This window comes from Erythrolamprus reginae, chromosome 1 (assembly GCF_031021105.1).
Source record: "Erythrolamprus reginae isolate rEryReg1 chromosome 1, rEryReg1.hap1, whole genome shotgun sequence".
In the NCBI taxonomy this organism is placed as follows: Eukaryota; Metazoa; Chordata; class Lepidosauria; order Squamata; family Dipsadidae; genus Erythrolamprus; species Erythrolamprus reginae.
In genome coordinates this window covers 17953546-17970677 of record NC_091950.1, presented here as the reverse complement: position 1 = coordinate 17970677, position 17132 = coordinate 17953546, and the positions used below count along the sequence as shown (strand labels likewise).

The 17132-nt window shown below is 43.8% G+C and overlaps 1 protein-coding gene across 1 annotated transcript in view; it reads left to right on the top strand.

Moving 5' to 3' along the window:
• The window catches only part of CERS1 (ceramide synthase 1), a 61596-nt gene extending 44464 nt beyond the window's left edge, over positions 1-17132 (top strand). Inside the window, exons 5-7 of the mRNA XM_070745910.1 lie at positions 1544-1691; positions 6679-6812; positions 15959-17132. Of these exons, the coding sequence (XP_070602011.1) occupies positions 1544-1691; positions 6679-6812; positions 15959-16001 (325 nt within the window). The 3' untranslated portion in view covers positions 16002-17132. The remainder of the gene's footprint in view (positions 1-1543; positions 1692-6678; positions 6813-15958) is intronic.

Genomic DNA, 17132 nt, shown 5'->3' with positions numbered 1-17132 from the left:
CAAAAAGAAAAAGAAACTGGAGGATTATTTCAGTTATTTATTGAATTTATATGCCGCCCCTCTCTGAGGACTCGTGGCTTATAATATATAAAAGGAAACAATGAAATACAATGGATAAATCCAATTAATTAAAACTAGATAAATTGACCTAAAACCCCCAATTATGTTAAAAATCAATCGTACCCATTCAGATATCAACCATCCATAATATTCGTCGGCCAGCGGGCCAAGATTTAATCACCCCAAGCCTGGCAACATAAATGAGTCTTAAAACTCTTGCAGAAGGCGAGGAGGGTGGGGTAAGTGCGAATCTCCAGGGGGAGCTGATTCCAGAGGGCTGGGGCCCCCACAGAGAAGGCTCTTCCCCTCAGCCCCGCTAGGCGGCATTGTCTGGTTGACGGGACCTGGAGAAAGCCAACTCTGTGGGACCTAACTGGTCGCTGGGACTCATACGGCAGAAGGTTAGTCCTTGATTTATGGCAATTCAGCCCAATATTTCTGTTGCTAGGCAAGAGAGTTATTAAGTGAGTTGTGTCCCATTTTATCTCCTTTCTCTCCACAGTTGTTAAGTGAATCACTGAAGTTATTAAGTTAGTAACATGGTTACTAAGTGAATTTGACTTCCCTGTTGACTTTGTATTGGTAGCTCTGTGTTAGCAAAAACTTCAGAAGAGAAGGATTTAGGGGTAGTGATTTCTGACAGTCTCAAAATGGGTGAGCAGTGCGGTCAGGTGGTAGGGAAAGCAAGTAGAAGGCTTGGCTGCATAGCTAGAGGTATAACAAGCAGGGAGAGGGAGATTGCGATCACGCTATATAGAGTGCTGGTGAGACCACATTTGGAATACTGTGTCCAGTTCAGGAGACCTCACCTACAAAAGGATATTGATAAAATTGAACGGGTCCAAAGACGGGCTACAAGAATGGTGGAAGGTCTTAAGCATAAAACATATCAGGAAAGACTTCATGAACTCAATCTGTATAGTCTGGAGGACAGAAGGGAAAAGGGGGAGATGATCGAAACATTTAAATATGTTAAAGGGTTCAATAAGGTTAAGGAAGAAAGTGTTTTTAATAGGAAAGTGAACACAAGAACAAGGGGGCACAATCTGAGGTTAGTTGGGGGAAAGATCAGAAGCAACGTGAGAAAATATTATTTTACTGAAAGAGTAGTAGATCCTTGGAACAAACTTCCAGAAGACGTGGTTGGTAAATCCACAGTAACTGAATTGAAACATGCCTGGGATAAACATATACCCATCCTAAGATAAAATACAGGAAATAGCATAAGGGCAGACTAGATGGATCATGAGGTCTTTTTCTGCCGTCAGTCTTCTATGTTTCTATGTTAATATTAAGTTTAAATCTGTTTTGTGCTCTTGTGTTGTTGTGGTTGAAGCTGAAGTAGTCGCCGACAGGCAGGACATTGCAGTATAAAAGCAAGATTGCTTATTTTAATTAGCAAGTGACCTTCCCAGGCACGTGTGCAGAGATTTGCTTCTAAATGGTCTAAATTTGCTTCTGCTGCCTTGCTGTCATTTTCCAGGTTCTGGTTCCGTTTGTACTGGTTCCCCTTGAAGGTGCTTTATGCGACCTGCCACACCAGCCTCCAGTCTGTCCCCAATATCCCATTTTATTTCTTCTTCAACGTCCTGCTGTTTATCCTCACGCTGATGAATATCTATTGGTTCCTGGTAAGTAAAGGGTTCCTGTCAGACGCTCGTCCAGATTTTACCAGCTCTGCACAAACCAGTGTGAAGTACAGATAGTCCCACAGAGTTGGCCTTCTCTGGGTCCCATCGACTAAACAATGTCGTCTGGCGGGCCCCAGAGGAAGAGCCTTCTCTGTGGTGGCCCCGGCCCTCTGGAATCAACTCCCTCCCAGAGATCAGAACTGCCCCCCACCCTCCTTGTCTTTCGTAAAATTGCTTAAGACCCACCTGTATCGCCAGGCATTGGGGAACTGAGATACCTCCCCCAGGCATATATAGTTTTATGTATGGTATGCTTGTGTTGTATGGTTTTAATGACGGGTTTTTTAGATGTTTTTTTAAATATTAGATTTGTTACATTGTCATATTGTTATTATTAGTGTTGTGAGCTGCCCCGAGTCTGCGGAGAGGGGCGGCATACAAATCTAATAAATTATTATTGTTGTTGTTGTTGTTGTTATTATTATTATTATTATTATTATTATTATTATTATTATTATTATGTCAATACAACTCAGCAAACGATATCACTGTGCTGGATTTCGTATTTCATCATCAGTCGGGCGCTTCTCAAGCACCTAGGACTGCGTGATGTAGCGGCGAATTATGTGTGCCGATCCCAGTAAAGCGGCCTTTTAAAATTGACAGATGGAGATTTTGTCAATTCCGATGGTTTTCAAATGTCCGCTGAGATCCTTTGGCACTGCGCCCAGCGTGCCAAAGACCACTGGGACCACTTTCACTTGCAGCTCGATTTTTAGATCTTCGTATTTCACTAATTTCTCTAGCTGCTTCTCCTCAATTCTGCTGTCCCCTGGGATTGCGATGTCGATGATCCATACTTTCTTTTTCTCCACAATCAGGATGTCTGGTGTGTTATGCTTCAGAATTTGGTCAGTTGGAAGTCGGAAGTCCCACAGTAGTTTTGCTTGCTCATTTTCAACCACTTTTTTGGGCTTATGATCCCACCAGTTCTTTGCCACTGGTAAATGGTAGTTCCAGCACAGGTTCCAGTGGATCATCTGTGCCACAGCATCATGTCTATGCTTGTAGTCAGTCTGTGCGATCTTTCTACAAGCATAGACATGATGTTGTGGCACAGATAATGATGATGATGATGATTTATTTATTTATATATTTTATTTATTTTTTAGATTTGTATGCCGCCCCACTCCAAAGACTCGGGGTGGCTAACAACAATAAAGAAGACAATGTAACAAATCTAATATTAAAAATAATCTAAAAACCCCAATTTAAGAGACCAATCATACACACAAGCATACCATGTATAAATTCTATAAGCCTAGGGGGAAGGGAAAAATTTCAATTCCCCCATGCTTGACGACAGAGGTGGGTTTTAAGGAGCTTGCGAAAGGCAAGGAGGGTGGGGGCAACTCTGATATCTGGGGGGAGCTGGTTCCAGAGGGTCGGGGCCGCCACAGAGAAGGCTCTTCTCCTGGGTCCTGCCAAATGACATTGTTTAGTCCAGTGTTTCCCAACCTTGGCAACTTGAAGATATTTGGACTTCAACTCCCAGAATGCTGGCTGGGGAATTCTGGGAATTGAAGTCCAGATATCTTCAAGTTGCCACGGTTGGGAAACACTGGTTTAGTCGATGGGACCCGGAGAAGGCCAACTCTGTGGGACCTAACCGGTCGCTGGGATTCGTGTGGCAGAAGGCGGTCCCGGAGATGATATTATTATTATTATTATTATTATTATTATTATTATTATTAATTATTATTATTATATTAACTAAATGAATGGTGGTGAGTTGAGGACTAGCTGTAGCCAATTGTTATTGGTTTGTTTTACATTCATATGGTTTTGCATAGAAGTCCTGTTCCCATAGGAAGTAATCTGAGAAGCCCAACTTGCCTTTGATCAAATTTTCTCCCACAAGCAACTGCTTCTAAATGCCCAGATTGCACATTACCCTCACATCAGTCTTGTGAAGTAGGCTAGGCCAGCGTTTCCCAACCGGTGTGCCGCGGCACAGTAGTGTGCCGCGAGACATGGCCAGGTGTGCCGCAAGAAGCTCAAGCTGGGCGGGGCGCTGCCGGCGCCCCTGCCTGAGTGTTGTCCTGTGGGTGGTCTTGGGCTTCACAGTCGCTTCCTGGTTCCCTCTCCTCCCACCGCCTGTGTCTCCCGCCGTCGCCTCCCACCAAGCCGTCGCCCATTGCCGTGGGTTCCTCGAGTGGGAGCTGCCGCTTCCCTCCGTCCAGCTCAGCCACGCTGCCGTAGAAAGCACAGAGGTTATTGCCACCGCTTCTGCCTCCACTCAGGGAGCCACCGTGGTCACCGCGCCTTTTCCTCTCCCTCAGCTCAACCACGGTGGCTCCCTGAGTGGAGGCAGAGGCGGCGGCAATAACCTCTGCACTTTCTACGGCAGCGTGGCTGGGCTGCCTGGAAGGAAGCGGCAGCTCCGAGGAATGAGGCGCTGGCGGTAGACACAGGCGGAGGGAGGAGAGGGAACCAGGAAGCAACCGTAAAGCCCCAGACCAGCCACAGGACGACCTTCAGCCAGGGGCACCGGAACCGCGCGCAGCCATGGTGGGAGCAGCATGAGGTAGCAACGAGGCGCGAGGACAAGTAGGCAGCTTGGCGGAGGGGAAGCGCTGAGGGGCTCTCCTTCCCCACCCCCGCGCTTCTCTCCCGCCCTGGCTTTCGCTTCGCCCCATGATTTCCCCGCAATTTCATCCAGGCCACCTCTTGCCTCCTTTTGAACTGCGGGGAAATCTGCGGGCAAAGCAAAAGCCAGGGTGGGAGAGAAGCGCGGGGGTGGGGAAGGAGGAGAGCCCCTCAGCGCTTCCCCTCCGCCAAGCTGCCTGCTTGTCCTCGCGCCTCGTTGCTACCTCCTGCCTTTTTCCAGGGGCCTTTGGAAGGCACCCAGGGAAGGGGGGGGGGATTGGGGGTGGCTGCAGCGGCTTCTCGTCCTCCTCATCCGGCTGCTAATGCTCGCCCGGCCCCTCTTGCAGTCCCTTCACGGAGCGCTTTTGTCCCAGGCTGTCAGCGAAAGGGCTGCAGGACAGGCGGGGCAGGCGTTCTTCTCACAGCTGAGGCAGAATTTGGAATGTCGGGGGTGTGTGCGTGCGGGCTCCACATCCCCCTGCCACCCGGAACATTTAAAATAAGAAAAACCTTCGCCGGCCTCCGCAGAGAAGAAAGGAAGAGAGAGAAAAGAGACAGAGCAAGAGAGACATAGAGAGAGAGAGAGAGAGCAAGAGAGACATAGCAAGAGAGGCAGAGAGAGAGAGAGAGACAGAGAAAGAGAAAGAGAAAGAGAGAGAAAGCTAGCAAGAGAGAGAGAAAGAGAGACAGAGAGAGAGAAAGAAAGAAAGAAAGAATGAAAGAGAGATAGCAAGAGAGGCAGAGAGAGCAAGGGAGAGAGAAAGACACATAGGGAGGGAAGGAGGGAGAGAGAAAGAGAGCAAAAAAGAGAGGAAGAAAGAAAGAGGGATGGAGAGAGAAAGAAGGGAAGGAAGAGAGAGAAAGAGTGAGGGAGAAATAGAGCGAAATGGAGGAAGATTTTTTTTTTGTCAAAACTTTTCTTTAGCCACCCCCCCACCCCCCCGTTCAGTGTTCCCCAGGATTTTGAAAATATGAATAATGTGCCGCGGCTCAAAAAAGGTTGGGAAACACTGGGCTAGGCTAAGAGAGAATCATACATTTTCTTGAACCATTGAATGTAGACCTGAATCTGATAGTGGGTATATCTCCATATACTAAGTCAGGGGGAGGCAAAGTTGGCTCTTCTATGACTTGTGGACTTCAACTCCCAGAATTCCTGAGCCAGTCATGCTAGCTCAGGAATTCTGGGAATTGAAGTCCACATGTCACAGAAGAGCCAACTTTGCCTCCCCCTGTACTAAGTTGACCTGGCAGGCTGATGAAGCAGGTAAAATTTATGGGACCGCTTCTTGCCACATACCTCCCAGAGACCAATAAGAGCACACAGAATTGGCCTCCTCCAGGTCCCGTCAACTAAGCAGTGCAAGTTGGGGGAGGGCCTTCTCTGTGGCTGCCCCGGCTCTATGGAATCAACTACCCCCCCTAATGTCCATACTGCTCTCACCCTGCTGGCCCTCCATAATGCCATGAAGACCTGGCTTTGCCGGCAGGCCTAGGGGCCATGAATTGTACACTATATGAATGGAACGTATGCATGTGATTATGACTGTTTTATAATTAATGGACTTTTTATTACCGAGTTTTAGAGTTTTAGATATTATATTCGACTTCTTCTTCTTATTGTTCTGTATCTATTTGTATTCATATTATTATTGTGAGCCGCCCCGAGTCTTCGAAGAAGGGTGGCATACAAATCTAATAAATAATAACAATAACAATAACAACAACAACAATAATAGAAGTCAGTTCAGTTCTGGAGACTGCACCTACAAAAAGATATTGACAAAATTGAACGGGTCCAAAGACGGGCTACAAGAATGGTGGAAGGTCTTAAGCATAAAACGTATCAGGAAAGACTTCATGAACTCCATCTGTATAGTCTGGAGGACAGAAGAAAAAGGGGGGACATGATCGAAACATTTAAATATGTTAAAGGGTTAAATAGGGTCCAGGAGGGAAGTGTTTTTAATAGGAAAGTGAACACAAGAACAAGGGGACACAATCTGAAGTTAATTGGGGGAAAGATCAAAAGCAAGATGAGAAAATATTATTTGACTGAAAGAGTAGTAGATCCTTGGAACAAACTTCCAGCAGACGTGGTAGATAAATCCACAGTAACTGAATTTAAACATGCCTGGGAAAACATATATCCATCCTAAGATAAAATACAGAAAATAGTATAAGGGCAGACTAGATGGACCATGAGGTCTTTTTCTACCGTCAGACTTCTATGTTTCTAAGTCAAACAAACAAACAAATAAATGAATGATCAGAAAGCATGATGGGGAAAATATGTGATCCAACAAAGCTGTTATGGATTCTCCTCTTCTCTCCGCAGTACATTGTTGTTTTTGTGGCCAAGATTTTGCTGGGACAACTGCAGGAAGTGAATGATGTACGGGAATATGATATCGATGCTGCTTCTAAGACAACAGACAAGGAGATTCACCTCCACAACTCTTGGAAGGAAGGGTAAGGATGCCTAGAAGCTGTTCTGTCCAGCCCGGTTAATCATCAGTAATTAAACCCCAATGAAGACTTGAAAGCAAAGTCACTATGTATATTTGTCTATTTACAAAGAAACCGTGCTGGAAACAGCAATTCCACCATTATCAGCACAGTTAATAGCGAGCCTCCAATACAGTGGTACCTCGAGATACGAGTTTAATTCGTTCCGGACCTGCGCTCTTAAGTCGAGCAGCTCTTATCTCGAACGACTTTTCCCCATAGGAATTAATGTAAATAATTTTAATTGGTTCCAGCCCTCAAAAAACTCACAAAGTTAGTCTAAATTATGCAAAAAGACATGTTTTTAATGAAGAAATGTACATGTACATATAAATGAATAATGAAGTTTCTTTCACTTAACTTGTAAACTTTCTTAAACTTTTAAATTTACATATGTACACAGTAGCCTAATCATCTGAAAGAAAGAAAGAAAGAAAGAAAGAAAGAAAGAAAGGGGGAAGGGACAGGAACAGAGGAAGGGAGCAAGGAAACTTATGAAAGGGGAGAGTAAGAGAGGAAGGACTGAAGGGAGGGAGGGAGGGAAGAAGGTAGGAAGGAGAAAGAAAAGAAGAAATAGAGGAAGGGAAGGTAAAAGAGAGAAAGAAAAAGAGCAAGAAAGAAAGAAAGAGAAAGAAAGAAAGAAAGAAAGAAAGAAAGAAAGAAAGAAAGAGGGAAGGGACAGGAACAGAGGAAGGAAGCAAGGAAACTTATGAAAGGGGAGAGTAAGAGAGGAAGGACTGAAGGGAGGGAGGGAGGGAAGAAGGTAGGAAGGAGAAAGAAAAGAAGAAATAGAGGAAGGGAAGGTAAAAGAGAGAAAGAAAAAGAGCAAGAAAGAAAGAGGGAGAAAGAAAGAAAGAAAGAAAGAAAGAAAGAAAGAAAGGGGGAAGGGACAGGAACAGAGGAAGGAAGCAAGGAAACTTATGAAAGGGGAGAGTAAGAGAGGAAGGACTGAAGGGAGGGAGGGAGGGAAGAAGGTAGGAAGGAGAAAGAAAAGAAGAAATAGAGGAAGGGAAGGTAAAAGAGAGAAAGAAAAAGAGCAAGAAAGAAAGAGGGAGAAAGAAAGAAAGAGAAAGAAAGAAAGAAAGAAAGAAAGAAAGAAAGGGGGAAGGGACAGGAACAGAGGAAGGAAGCAAGGAAACTTATGAAAGGGGAGAGTAAGAGAGGAAGGACTGAAGGGAGGGAGGGAGGGAAGAAGGTAGGAAGGAGAAAGAAAAGAAGAAATAGAGGAATGGAAGGTAAAAGAGAGAAAGAAAAAGAGCAAGAAAGAAAGCAAGAAAGAGAAAGAAAGAAAGAAAGGGGGAAGGGACAGGAACAGAGGAAGGAAGGAAGGAAACTTATGAAAGGGGAGAGTAAGAGAGGAATGAGTGAAGGGAGGGAGGGAGGGAAGAAGGTAGGAAGGACAAAGAAAAGAAGAAATAGAGGAAGGGAAGGTAAAAGAGAGAAAGAAAAAGAGCAAGAAAGAAAGAAAGAGAAAGAAAGAAAGAAAGGGGGAAGGGACAGGAACAGAGGAAGGAAGCAAGGAAACTTATGAAAGGGGAGAGTAAGAGAGGAATGAGTGAAGGGAGGGAGGGAGGGAAGAAGGGAGCAAGGAGAAAGAAAAGAAGAAATAGACGAAGGGAAGGTAAAAGAGAGAAAGAGAAAGAAAGAAAGAAAGGCAACTTCAAAGAAAGGCTCACTGAGCATCTCTCACTCTCTCTCTCTTTCTATCCCTCTCTCTTTCTTTCTTTCTCTTCCTTTCTCTCTCTCCTCTTCCTTTATCTCCTCTCTCTCTCCCTCTTTCTCTCCCCCCTCTCTCTTTCTCTCTCGCCCTCTTTCTATCTCTTCTTCTCACTTTCTCTCTCTTGCTATCTCTTTCTCTCCCCCCTTTCTCTCACTCTGTTGCTATCTCTCCCCCCTCTCTCCCCCCTCTCCCTCTCTCTGTTTCCTCCCAGGAGATTCCTAGAGAGGCTCCACGGAGGCTTCTCCCCACCTTTTCCATCCCTGTTTCCTCCCAGGAGATTCCTAGAGAGGCCTCATGGAGTCTTCTCCCTACCTTTTCGGGTTACAGTTTCGGAGGCTCGGGTTTGTAAGTGGAAAATGGTTCTTGAGAAGAGGCAAAAAAATCTTGAACACCCGGTTCTTATCTAGAAAAGTTCGTAAGTAGAGGCCTTTGTAGGTAGAGGTACCACTGAACAATTCAAAGTTCTCCAAAATAGATTGCAAATTACACTTAGTTTCGGACAGAGAGAAGAAATCAAGAGGAATAGTAAATTGATAAGACCGTTGGCAGTCCATAAAAAGCATTCCTTCCATTGCTAATTATGGAATCTAGCTATGGCCAGATCTGGTTACCCTCCCCCAATATTTTAAATCCGGGGTTGTTGTTTTTTGGCAGAAGGAGTAGTGTTTTGCAACCTGGTCAGCTTTAAGGCTGACTGAGGAATTCTGGGAATTGAAGTCCACATAGCTTTGAAGTTGCTAAGCCCGAGAAATACTTGATTTGAAAGCAATGGACTTAACCTTATCTGGCTCTTTTAACTCTACCCTCCTGGGGTGAAGGCCAAGAATAGTATCTATTTCAAGGACCCTTCGTCTTTCATTTTCTCAGGGACTTTATTTATTTATTCATTCATTCATTCATTCATTCATTCATTCGATTTCGATGTCGCTTTCCTACTGGGACTCAGAGCGGCTCACAATAAACAGATACAAAACATGAAGAAATCTAATGTTAACATTCTAAAAATCTCAATATTAAAAGCACATTAAAAAAATCTAACTTAAATTACATTCTAAAACCCCTATATATACTGTTCAAAAAAGGGAACACTCAAAGAACACATCCTAGATCTGAATGAATGAAATATTCTCACTGAATACTTTTTTCTTTACAAAGTTGAATGCGCACAACAGCATGTTGCTTTTATTTTTATTTTTTTTTATTTTTTTTATTTATTCGATTTTTATGCCGCCCTTCTCCTTGGACTCAGGTCGGCTTACAACATGTTAGCAATAGCACTTTTTAACAGAGCCAGCATATTGCCCCCACAATCTGGGTCCTCATTTTACCCACCTCGGAAGGATGGAAGGCTGAGTCAACCTTGAGCCGGTGATGAGATTTGAACCGCTGACCTTTAGATCTACAGTCAGCTTCAGTGGCCTGCAGCGTAGCACTCTACCTGCTGCGCCACCCCGGCTCTAAGTGGACAGTTTGATTTCACAGAAGTTTGATTTGCTTGGAGTTATACAGTGTTGTTTAAGTGTTCCCTTTATTTTTTTGAGCAGTGTATTAATAAACCATTCATCCACATGAATAGCATTCTTCACTCATAGGCCGGGGTTTTGCAGGAAACAGCCTGCAAATTTATTTTAGAGAGCTGCTGCAAATTATGGAACAGATTAAGGGGGAAGAAAAATGCTGTCCTCAGCTCTTATTTGGAAAGTATATTCAATGATACCTTGTCTTCCGAACTTAATTGGTTTGTAAGATGAAAAGTTCGTAAGAGGAACAATGTTTCCCATAGGAATCAATGGAAAAGCGATTAATGCGTGCAAGCCCAAAACTCACCCCTTTTGCCAGCCAAAGTGCCCATTTTTGCGCTAGTGGGATTCCCCTGAGGCTCCCCTCCATGGGAAACCCCACCTCCGGACTTCCGTGTTTTTGTGATGCTGCGATTTTACTGAAGCTCCCCTCGCTGGGAAACCCCACCTCCGGACTTCCGTTGCCAGTGAAGCGCCTGTTTTTGCACTGCTGGGATTCCCTTGCTGGGATTCCCCTGCAGCATCGCAAAAACACAGAAGTCCGGAGGTGGGGTTTCCCATGGAGGGGAGCCTCAGAGGAATCCCAGCAGCGCAAAAATGGGTGCATCGCTGGCAACGGAAGTCCGGAGGTGGGGTTTCCAGCGAGGGGAGCATTCGGCTGACAATGGAAGTCTGGAGGTGGGGCATACCAGCGGTGGCAGCTTGGGTTCGTAAGGTAAAAATAGTTCGGAAGAAGAGGCAAAAAAATCTTAAAACCCCAGGTTCGTATCTCGAAAAGTTTGTATGATGAGGGGTTCGTAAGACGAGGTATCACTGTATTTTTAAAAAAATAAAATAAAATTCAAAAGTACTATCCACGACCTAACAGTTTTTTTTTTAAAAAAACCCTCTGTTTCAATTTCACACTGCAGTAAATGGGGGGGAGGGGGAACCAATCATTGGGTCTTTTAAGTTAAGCAAGAAAGCCTTAAAAAGAATCTAATAAAATGGAACAGAACAGAATAAAAAATGAAATAGAACAGAACAAAACAAAACAAAACAGAATAATGGAATGGAATAGAATAGAAAAGAAAAATGAAATAGAACAGAACACCTCACCTACAAAAAAAGATATTGACAAAATTGAACGGGTCCAAAGACGGGCTACAAGAAAGGTGGAAGGTTTTAAGCATAAAACGTATCAGGAAAGACGTCATGAACTCCATCTGCAGAGTCTGGAGGACAGAAGGAAAAGTGGGGACATGATTGAAACATTTAAATATGTCAAAGGGTTAAATAAGGTCCAGGAGTACCACATGATTCTTGACAAATGTATATTTTATTTTATGTACGTTGAGAGCATATACACCAAGACAAATTCCTTGTGTGTCCAATCACACTTGGCCAATAAAATTCTATTCTATTCTATTCTAAGGAGGGAAGTGTTTTTAATAGGAAAGTGAACACAAGAACAAGGGGACACAATCTGAAGTTAGTTGGGGGAAAGATCAAAAGCAACGTGAGAATATATTATTTTACTGAAAGAGTAGTAGATGCTTGGAACAAACTTCCAGCAGACGTGGTTGGTAAATCCACGGTAACTGAATTTAAACATGCCTGGGATAAACATAGATCCATCCTAAGATAAAATACAGAAAATAGTACAGTGATCCCTCGAGTTTCGCGATCTCGATCTTCGCGAAACGCTATATCGCGATTTTTCCACCCGATGACGTCACTCTCTTCCTTCCTTTCTCATCTTTCTTTCTCTCTCTCTTTCTCTATCTTGCTTCTTCCTCTCTCACACTCTCTTCCTCCCTCTCTCATCTCTTTCTTTCCTTCTCTCTCTTTCTCTATCTCTCTCCCTCTTGCTGGCGGCGGCGGGCGGGCGAGCGGGGGGCATCAGCGAGGAGCCGGGGTTTCCCCTTTGCGTGGGCGGCTGGGAAACCCCGATCTTCGTCTGCTCGCTGCTGCTGCGCCGAGCAGATCAGCTGCTGGGCGGCCGAAGGAACCTTCCCTGGGTCTTCCCCCTCTTGCTGGCGGGCGGGCGAGCGGGGCATCAGCGAGGAGCCGGGGTTTCCCCTTTGCGGGGGCGGCCGGGAAGACCCAGGGAAGGTTCCTTCGGCCGCCCAGCAGCTGATCTGCTCGGTAGCGCAGCAGCAGCGAGGAACCGAATCAGGGTTTCCCCTTTGCGTGGGCGGCGGGGAACGCAAACTCCACCATCTACGCATGCGCGGCCATAGAAAAAAAGGGCGCGCATGCGCAGATGGTGTTTTTACTTCCGCAACCCTACATCACGAAAAATCGATTATCGCGAGGGGTCTTGGAACGGAACCCTCGCGATAATAGAGGGAATCACTGTATAAGGGTAGACTAGATGAACCATGAGGTCTTTTTCTGCCGTCAATCTTCTATGTTTCTATCAACAAAATAAAAGAGAATAATGGAATGGAACGTAATATAATAGAAAAATAAAATGGAATGGAATGGATTTGTCAAGTGTGATTTGACACACAAGGAATTTGTCTTTGATGCATATGCTCTCAATGTGCATAAAAGAAAAGATACATTTGTTGAGAACCCTGAGGTGCAACACTTAATGGTTGTCATAGGGTACCAATAAGCAATATGACCAGAAATTTCCAGGAGAGACCTAGCTAGTAAAAGACAGCCTTGCAGAATGGAATGGAGAATTGGACAGTGGAGAAGATTAAGCACATGTAGGAGAAATGCCAAAGACTCCGTCGCCTTACACTTTTCCTGAATGTCAGTTCATTGAGAGCTATCTCAGGATTGATCCAAACATACTGTACATTCTTTGGATTGTGGCCTTATGCGTCTCAGTCATGGACCTTGGGCACTTATTTATGAATTATGAGCACTCCCTTCTGTTCCGTTCATGTTAGTAGGGTCTTTCCTGATCTCTCCATCTGCTGCCTTCAAGAGGTTCTGCATCCAAGGAGCCCCAATCCCAGTGAGTTTATTTGATAGATCACTGTGTATCATCAACAAATCAGTTGCCCTTCCAATTAGCCCCAATACCTACATTAATAAACCATTATTAAGCATGTTATAAATCAGCTACGGTTTATCCATCCATTCCAAACAAGAAATGAAAATATACCTTGTTTTAAAAAATACTCAATTATCTGTAATAGAATAGAATTCTTTATTGGCCAAGTGTGATTGGACACACAAGGAATTTGTCTTTGGTGCATAGGCTCTCAGTGTACATAAAAGAAAAGATACGTTTGTCAAGAATTATGAATACAACACCTAATGATTGTCACAGGCTACAAATAGGGAAAAGTATTAATATAAATAATAATAATTAATTTAATAATAATAATTTATTAGATTTGTATGCCGCCCCTCTCCGAAGACTCGGGGCGGCTCACAACAGTAATAAGAAACAGTGTAACAATGGGACAAATCTAATAATAAAAAAATATATATAAAAACTCCAACAATTAAAAACCATACAGCACATACATACCAAACATGAAATATAAAAAGCCTGGGGGAGATGTCTTAGTTCCCCCATGCCTGGCGATACAGGTGGGTCTTGAGTAACTTGCGAAAGACAAGGAGGGTGGGGGCCGTTCTAATCTCTAGGGGGAGTTGGTTCCAGAGGGTCGGGGCCACCACAGAGAAGGCTCTTCCCCTGGGGCCCGCCAAACGACATTGTTTGGTCGACGGGACCCGGAGAAGGCCAACTCTGTGGGACCTTATCGGCTGCTGGGATTCGTGCGGTAGAAGGCGGTTCTGGAGGTATTCTGGTCCAATGCCATGTAGGTCTTTAAAGGTCATTACCAACACTTTGAATTGTGACCGGAAACTGATCGGCAGCCAGTGCAGACCAGAAATTGTAAGGATACAAGGAACAAGTTACAATCATACAGTCATAAGTGGGAGGAGATGGGTGATAGGAACCATGAGAAGACTAATAGTAGCACAGACTTAGGATATAGTTTGACAGTGTTGAGGGAATTATTTGTTTTAGCAGAGTGATGGCGTGATAGATCTACTTATGGATACAACTATCAGATCCCACTAGTCCTCATGACCACAATTGAGCCCAAAGTTTTTGTTACTAAATAAGGCAGTTGTTAGGGCTACTTGTACAGATGAGTGAGGAAAGGGTCTTCATTATTCATAATTGTTCATTAAATGCAATCTTCAGGGACACGTGAATAATGTGTTTTGTGATATCAGCAGTCGATGTATTCAAGGTTTCACTACAATTTGAAATGTATTTCTTCAAAACAATTCCATTGCAATGTTTCCATTAAATAAACACCTTTTTTATTTATTAATCAGAGTTGAAAGAGACCTTGCAGGTCATCAAGTCCAACCCCCTGCTTAAGCAGGAAATCCTACAGCACCCCAGCCAAATGACCGTCCAATCTCCTCTTTAAATATTTAGAAACACCTTCCTAAATATTGAACCTGAGATGCTAGGGAAGAGGATATATTTAAATATGTGCAATGTATTAATAATAGCTGCATTTCATTCAATTTAGTAATTAAATCTAAAATTTAATAAATCTTATTTAAGTTTCTATCCTGCGCCTAAACCATGTTTGGGGAATAAAGTCCCTATAGATAGCCATTGCTTAACCATCATTAACCATCATTTGCTCAGTGATTGTTCAAACACCGAATAAGATATCCTTTCCCCCTAGGCCTATACAATTTATACATGGTATGTTTGTGTGTCTGCTTGTTTGGTTTTTAATAAGGCTTTTTTTGTTATTTTAAATATTAGATTTGTTGTATGCTGTTTTTATTATTGTTGTTAGCCGCCCCGAGTCTATGGAGAGGGGCAGCATACAAATTATATGAATGAATGAATGAATGAATAAATAAATAAATGGTGCTTATTACCAGTCCTTAAACTTACTTAAATCATAGCCTCCCCAAGGTCACAAATTGCCATTTGAGACTTTTATTGCCAGCCTCCAGCAAGCAAAATCAAAGGGGAAGCTGGTAAGGAGGCTTTTAATGGCAACTACATAATAAACATCGCTTAATGACGGCGTGGAATTTGCTTAAGAACAGCAACCTAAAGTGCTGGAACGGCCCTCGCTAAGCAGCCCAGCTGTGTGATATTATGCTTTACCTCTGCATCACTTAGCAAGAGGAAGTCCTGGTAGCCATCATTAACAGATAGTCCCTTGACTTATGACCATTCACTTAACAATCATTTCCAATTATGAGGGTGCTGACTTATGAACAGTTTTTACACTTAATAACCATCAGTGCTCCAGCGGTCCCATGATAAAAAATTCAGGCACTTGGCATGTATTATGATATTTATAGCATCCTGGGGTCATGTTAAAACATGGTGCTATGTCACGATATATCACTTGGCAAGACTGAGTTTGACACCCATGATTTACGATCTTCCCAGATTTCCATCAAGCAGCTCAGAAGGGAAACCCAAAACGACTTTTATTTATATTATTATATTATATTATATTATATTACATTACATTATTACAGTATATTATGTTTGTATGCCGCCCCTGTCTGCAGACTCGGGGCGGCTAACAGCAGTAAAAAAGACAAATATAACAAATCTAATATAAAAAGTAATTTTAAAAACCCCAATTTAAGAGACCAATCATACATCAGACTTCATGACCATGGCAAAAAAAAAAAAGGGTTGTAAAATTAGGCCTGACTCACCTAAGACTGCATTTCTTAGCGACGGATGTTCAAGTTCCAACCATGATAAGTCAAGGATCGCTTGTATTAGCCACGCCCACTCACCTATGTAGCCACGCCCACTCATCTACATAGCCACGCCCTAGGCCAGAAGGCTCGGCCGAATAGTAGAAGCTAATTTTTGTTCCTCCCACTACTTGTCCTTTGTTTCTTCTCCGCAGAAACCAACCGAAGAATGGCATCGTGAAGGACAAGCGGTTATAGAGGCGTTCGCAGGACCACGCTTGCACAGAGCCGAATTCTGGAGAAACCCCGCAAGGAACCCTTCATTCAAACTCCAGCCTGTTCAGGGGTCGACTGAAAAAAATATAACTTAAGTTCTAATTGGGGAGCAATTTACAAATTTCATTTTTTTTAAAAAGCCCCCTGGACTTAGATTTCCAGCTGGATTTCCATTAGGAGTGATGGAAGCTGGAAGGAGGAGGAGGCCCATAATGCGTCAGTTATCTGGGTCAGGTTGGATGAGGGCATTCACACACACACCAGGGTGTCCAGGGGGAAAGCATTTTGAAATTCCCCGATATTTCCCTGACATTTCCCTGTAACTTGCGATCTAGTTAAGGCGCAGTCATAGATGACGTCATACCAAATGGCTAAGCCATGGAGAAATATCGGTAGCTGAGGAAGCAAGTTGTTGCCAGTAATGCTCATTTTTGCTTGACTCTGCCAGGCAGAGTGATCCATAGTTTTTTTAACATTTTCCCCTGACTTTTAAACATTTTAATAGTTTGGTTCCCACCCACCCCCGATTTATTCCATTTTTTCCCCTAATTCCCTGATAATTATAATTATTATATTTCCCGAAATGCTGAATCCCCTGATTTCCCTGTTTTTTCAATTTACTGGACACCCTGAAACACAAACACACACACACACACACGCAGATGCTTCCATCCTCTGGCGCCTCGTAGGAAAAGTTTCCCACCCAAGTGGAGGGACGAGGAAGTGTCAAGGCAGGGCCTTCTCCATGATGGCCCCGAGAAGGCGGAACTGTTTTCCCCCCCACGGTTCAAGACTCCTGATTGGCTGAAGAAGAAATAAGGGGGAGCAGGAAATATCCCTTCAGGATCTCCAGCTGGCAAAAGCAATGGTAGCGAGAGGAAGCACATGTGCGAATCGATGAATTTTCAGCCTTGCACGTTGGGGTTGGAAAGGAGTATCCCACAATGCCCTGCGGCACTTTTTATCCCCCCCTCCCCGTTCTCTTTTCTAAACCGTGTTTGTTTCCCCCCCGCCCTTTGTTCCGGTTGGGAGAGGATAAAAGGCGGTGGTCGTGTTTTGTCTTAACTGCGTGTATTGGAGAAGTTGTATATAAAATAAGGCTTGGATTAACAA